Consider the following 6343-nt stretch of genomic DNA (forward strand, 5'->3'; position numbering starts at 1 on the left):
TAGCATGAGGTGTAGCATATGATGTTTGAGGGTAATTGGCCGAATAACTAGTAGTAGCATGACCAATTCCCCTATCCACCGGCACGTTTGGATTAACATACTGCAAGTTATTTGCCGATGAATAAAAAGTTGAAACACTTTGTTGCATACTATTGGAAGTTCCTACATGGGGTGTATCAACATGATTAACCGAACTCATCATGTTGTTCATCGGCATATAGATTTGTGGGGTTGCCGATGCATGGGAGTTCGGATACATATGTTGCATGTTGCTAAAATTATATGAAGTTGAAGCATGAAGATTATTCTGAATCGGCTGTTGCACATAATTAGATGCATGATTGATAAAACTAGGGCTAGCCGATACAATATGCTCATTAGACGATCTAGCAACAACATATGCATTATTTGCATCTACATAAGTGAATTGGGTATTCATGTTACCTTTGTAGATTGCAAACCCTAGATGACGATCTCTTCGTAGCAAGAACGGGCCGGAGACCGTTCAAAGCTTCGTCCCCAGCGGAGTCGCCAAAAAGTGTGTTCGCACACGAACACGTCACCGTGTACCGTCGACACCGGGGGTGATGCACCGCAGCTCACGTCGAAGGAGACCCGCCGGAAGCGCGGTACGCAAGACAATCCGGCGGGCGCTTTTGTAGACCCGAAACCCCACACGCCCGGGAGGGACCCCGTCTGGGCGCGCGGCGGCTATGGGCTGCCCTAGGTCGACCTGATCGCCCCTAGGGCCTCGAGGTTCGCCGCCCTGCAATGAAGAAGAACGAACGAAGAACGAGGAAGAAGAAGAACAAGGGAGAAGGAAAAGTAAAGGTAAAAGTGTAGATAGATTTGATCGATTGTGTGTTGTTGTTCAATCGGCCGTCACCTCTTGTCTATATAAAAGGTGGGTGGACTTCCCGTACAAGAAAAGGACTTGCCTAGCCGTCCAAATCATCAAAACCTAATAAAACACGGACTATTCACGACCCCCGGCCCGGATGTCCGGCTCAAGGCCCGGATGATCCGGCCTAGCCCAGTTTTTTGACAGCAGCTCACTGTTTTGGCTCTAGAATCCTCATACGACCACGGATTTGGACGTTTTTTATATCCAAATCAACCGTCTCGACGATACACACAACTTTCATGTTGAACACTTTTTCATCCGAGGCCATCTTGAGGGTGTTTCGGGCCGTTTTCTAAAGTCTGCAGCAGAAAAACGTGTCCGGACATCCGGACGATTGCCCGGATTGTTCGGCCTTTACCCGGATCATCCGGGAGTTGATCCAGATCATCCGGCTTCAACTTTTAGCTTCTATTGTTTTGGTCAATTTTTCGGCCCTCGGCCGGATGATCTGGACCCCGGTCCGGATGATCCAGCCATACAGTGCTGCAGCGCACAGTTTTGGCTATAACTTTTGCATACGAACTCGGATGAGGACGATTCTTATATCAAAATCGTCCGTTTCGACGAGACGAAGAACTTTGCAGTTGTAACTTTTTCCATCAAAGGCCATCTTGGGGGCGTGATCAGCCAAATACTGTTCTGAACACAAAATCTCAATACTTCGAATACAACTTAGGCCTTAGAGATGAGATCGGATGGCTATGGCCCAAATATCAAAATTTCTCCTTTTGACGATATGGCTTTGATCATTTTTCCATTTAAGACCTTTTTAATTACGTTTTTGACCATGCCAAAATCTGGTGTCAACAAACTCCAGGTCTCCAGGGGCGGCCTCCAAGCGCGAGAGCCGAGCGGCGGCGGCCGAGCGCGAGCGGGAAGCGGCGGCGGCCGAGCGCGAGTGTGGAGCGGCGGGGTGGAGCGCGAGCAGGGAGCGGCGGCGGCTGAGCGCGATGCGGCTCTGCCTCTCGTCTCGCTCGCTCACAGTGGAGCCCGAGAGGATGAGGTGGGCCTGGGCAGTGGGCTCAATAGTCAAAGAATTAGTCAATGATGGTGTGATTTATATGTATATAAAAAAAATCTCAGAATTTCTGGGTGTGCCACGGCACACCCGCTGGTTCTGCCAATGGTTGGAGGAAACGGGTGGGAGAAGAATCAGTGAACACTTAGGATATTTGCGCTGCGTAAAACTTTGTAGTTTTTCTGCTTTGTTCTCCTCTTTATCTAAACATAATCGTAAAAAAGTGGGTTTTTTAGTGCTGGGCCCAGCAAAAGAGAAATCGCCGTATACTAGGCCCTCCAACTTCTTAAGAGGTTTACCTAAAATTTTCGCGCTCAACTAACTAACTAACAGAAAGATACTAATCTTGCGCCATGCCAAGCTTCATGGACGTGCCATCCCACGTTCCTTGACCATGCCTCAGTTCTAAGCTGCTATGGCCGTAACAGCATGCAGCTACTGATCCAGCCATGTCGTGAACAGGCTCACGCTGCATGGATTGGTCATTATTTTTGCTAGAAATAAAACCTACGACATGACATGATAGGATTACAGACTTCAACATATATAGTTGGCATATGAATGACTCGAGGCAAAACCAAAACCTAAAGCGGCCTCCGCTACAATAGACACTGGCTTCTCACTAGAACTCGGATCATATATCAGCACGCATTCATTACTTGCCATAATGCAAGTGCGCTGAAAGGCACGGGATATGGATTAGAAGAGGGTCGCTGGATGAGTGTGTGGTATGCCTCCCGCATGGTTGGCCTTGCTTGTGGAGAAGATTCCAAGCAAGAGAAGGCCAGCTTGATGAGCAGAGCTAAGCTATTCTCTTCCATTGTTGTTGGTGTTGTCGGCCGTTGGTCCAGAATATCATTCACCAATATAGTTTGTTCCTCGCTTGGTAAACTACCGTCCAATAGATCCATTGGATGCTTCCCCATGACTAGCTCCAACACAACCACGCCAAAGCTATAGACGTCACATTTCTCTGTCACAACAGATGTGTATAATAGCTCTGCACCAAATCAAAACATTAGAATTAGGAACAAATGGATCGAGGCGAATGCTTCTGGTGTGATAAGAAAGGTTTACTAGCACATACCAGGAGCTATGTAGCCATACGTTCCTGCTAGTGCACTCCAGTTTGATGAATCAGGCCTAAGAACCCTTGCCGTGCCGAAATCCGAGACAAAAGCCTTGAAGGTTGTATCAAGTAAGATGTTGTTGCTCGTGATATCTCGATGGATTATAGGCGGACTGCATTCGTGGTGCAAATAAGATATTGCTTGAGCTACATCAGTTGCAAGAGCAATTCCCTTCTTCCAATCTAATTCCTTTGCTAGCTCTTGATTTTCCAATGTCATGTGGAGGCTGCCCTGCTGAATGTAGTCGTAGACAAGAAATTTATATGTTGGATGGGAGCAGAATCCATACATTTTGACAATGCTTCGTTGTCTGATTTGTGATAAGATTTCCATTTCACTGCAAAATCTTCTTTCGTCATCCAACTCCTCTTCGGTCTGATGAAGCTTCTTCACAGCAACTAGCTGCCCGTCTTGAAGTTGTGCCTTGTAGACTTTGCCATACCCTCCTCTTCCAATGATGTACTTATCATTGAAGTCTTCCGTTGCCCTTACAATATCGTCAAATGCCAATCTTCCATCAAAATTCCAAACCGAGAATAGGTCCCTTGCTTGAGCAGTAATACTTTCTTGTGGTTTTCTCTTCTTATGAGTAAGTATTATTATGACAGCAGCCGCAACAACAGTTCCAAAACCAAGCACAAGAATAAGTGGCAAAAACAAACCAAGTATCTTCCCTTTTTGGTGAGCAGCTACTGCGGTTGAATTACAAGGTGGCAGGCCAGAGATGTTACCACACAGACCTTTATTGGAAAGAAAGCAACTTGCTGAAGCATTTTGGAGTAGGCGTGTTGTTGGGACCGGTCCTTCCAAGTCGTTGTAGGATACATCGAGTGTTGAAAGGCTCACCATGCTTGCAAAGGAGGATGGAATACTGCCACTGAACTGATTATGTGATAAATTCAGAAATTCTAGCATTTGCAACTTTCCAAGTTGCTGCGGCAACACACCACCGAGGCTATTGTTGCTCACATCTAACATGATCTGCAAGCCTGCTAAGTTTCCAATGGCACCGGGCAAACTTCCACTGAAGTTGTTGTTGTTGATCTTCAAGGATAGCAGTTTTGTGCACGCCCCTAGTTCCTCAGGTATCAATCCACTCAGTCTGTTCCCAGATATATCAAGGTATGCAAGATTGCGTAGCTTTTTTATGTGTGTAGGTATGGATCCAGATAATTGGTTTGATGACAAGTTCAGGCTAGATAGGTTTGCTAAAGTGCAGATTTCTGGTGAAATCTCACCACTCAGATGATTAGAATCGAGTGTTAGTTCTTCTAGGTTGGACAATTTAGAAAGGATTGGAGGTATGGAACCTGTGATCTTATTTTGTGCTAGATTTAGTACCGTTAGCTGGGTACATGCACCTAGATTTGGTGAGATCTGCCCAGACAGTCTATTCGATGCTAACCGCATCTGTACAAGTTGTGGATAGACACCAAAATGCTGAGACAGATCTCCTGTTAGTTGGTTCGACTCAAGGCGAAGTCGAACCAAACTCGTACATGTCTTTAAACTGCTTGGAATAAATCCATTGAACATATTAGAAAAGACACGGAGATATTGAAGTTTGCCACCTGAACATATATTTGTGGGTAAAGGTCCTGAAAGTGAGTTGCTAGACAACGAAAGTTCAACAAGGCTGATGAGATTTCCAAATTCTTTAGGAAGAGAACCTGATAATTTGTTATCAAAGATACGTATTCCTTGGATGCTTTGCAAGTTCCCAAAAGTTTTTGGTATTGATCCTGAAATTTGGTTCTGAGACAAGTCTAAATATTCGAGGTTCATCAGATTGCCAATTTCCTGGGGGATGGACCCGCTTATCTGATTTGTAGAGATGGTAAGTTGTACTAGCTTGGTTTTATTTCCTAAGGTGCCAGGAATAGAGCCATATATTTGGTTGTTATCCAATTCTAAATTTTGGAGATTCAGCAAGTAGCCCAATTCTAAAGGTATTGGGCCTGTGATTTGATTTTCATAGAGAACAAGTACATTGAGCATAGTGAGGTTCCCTAGTTCTGGGGGTACTGAACCTGTTATTTGATTTGTGTAGAGAGCAAGTTCGTTTAGCATAGCAAGGTTGCCTAGCTCTGGGGGTATTGGACCTGTGATTTGATTTTCAAAGATAAAAAGTCGGTTCATTTTAGTGAGATTGGTTATGGAGATCGGAATTGAACCTGAAAAATCATTTGAACTAAGATCAAAACTTTGCAGATGGACTAGCATGCCTAGCTCTTGGGGTATAGGCCCTGAAAGTTGATTACCAAACAGGTTCAAAATATTCAATTGGGTAAGATTTCCAAAGAATTTTGGTATTGTGCCTCTTAAGGTGTTGTTGCTTAGCTGTAGAAGTTCTAGGTTAACAAGCCTTCCAATCTCCTCAGGAATAGGACCTGATAGCATGTTTTGGTGGATGACAAGATCGGTTAATATTGTTAGGTTACCCAGAGACACGGGGATATGTCCTGTGAATTTGTTAAATGAGAGGCTAAGCACCTTGAGACTTTGCAGGCTACCAATCTCATAAGGAATTTTCCCTGTGAGCTGGTTGTAGGTAAGGTCAAGTCCTGAAAGTGCTGACGGGGAACTGATACTAGTGGGTAGTTCACCCTGGAGACTGTTGTTATGGAGATCAATATGTGTGAGGAATGGAAGAGCCGAGAAGTTGAGCTCACCAAGCTGGGCACGGATGCCAGCATCTGGCAGGGAGATGTTGGTCACCACCCAGGGCATGCGGTGTCCATGGTGAACAGCCGTGCACATGATGCCCGTCCAGTTGCAGGGGCTGGTGTTTTCCTTCCAAGAGCTCATCTGCAGCGGTGGACTTGGAATTGTAGCTTTCCAGTGGAGGAGGGCCATGTGTTGAGACCTCAATGAGATCCCACCATGGCGCGCCGCCTGTGCTTCTTGCAAGAGAAGAAGGCACAACACCTGCAGCAGGCACATGTAGAACAAGGTTTCCATTTTAATGCCTAGTATTTGCAAGTTGTGTTGGCTGGTGGTGGGATTCACTATACACTGCAACTCTACTGATATTTAAATAGTGTTATGAGGTCCTCAGTGAACTCACACCAGTTCCCTGGATGACTATTCCAAGGTCTTGTTCGGACGCTATCACATTCCTTTGGCAGCTGCTGCAGGGCTGCCTGTTTTGCATCTTCAGTGTCGCCATCTCTGCCTCTATTTTCTTTCCTCATTCTCGGGGGAAAATGAGACATGAATTATTCCTAGAAAGCATTACCCACAGCATAGGCCTACTCATATCTTTTCCAATTCTCCTATGTAAAAAACTCG

General features: G+C 45.4%; 1 protein-coding gene across 1 annotated transcript; it reads right to left on the reverse strand.

The window, feature by feature from the left end:
• Nucleotides 1-2437: 2437 nt before the first annotated feature.
• Nucleotides 2438-5995, reverse strand: LOC123102851 (probable leucine-rich repeat receptor-like protein kinase At1g35710). Its single transcript, XM_044524286.1, has 6 exons — nucleotides 5314-5995; nucleotides 4962-5226; nucleotides 4484-4889; nucleotides 3452-4192; nucleotides 3010-3283; nucleotides 2438-2922 (listed from the first exon to the last, which is right to left on the reverse strand). The coding sequence occupies exons 1-6, from the start codon at nucleotides 5993-5995 to the stop codon at nucleotides 2564-2566; spliced, it is 2727 nt and encodes a 908-aa protein (XP_044380221.1). The 3' UTR covers nucleotides 2438-2563.
• Between the last annotated feature and the right edge of the window lie 348 nt (nucleotides 5996-6343).

The sequence above is a fragment of the Triticum aestivum genome, chromosome 1B (assembly GCF_018294505.1).
Source record: "Triticum aestivum cultivar Chinese Spring chromosome 1B, IWGSC CS RefSeq v2.1, whole genome shotgun sequence".
Taxonomy (NCBI): domain Eukaryota; kingdom Viridiplantae; phylum Streptophyta; class Magnoliopsida; order Poales; family Poaceae; genus Triticum; species Triticum aestivum.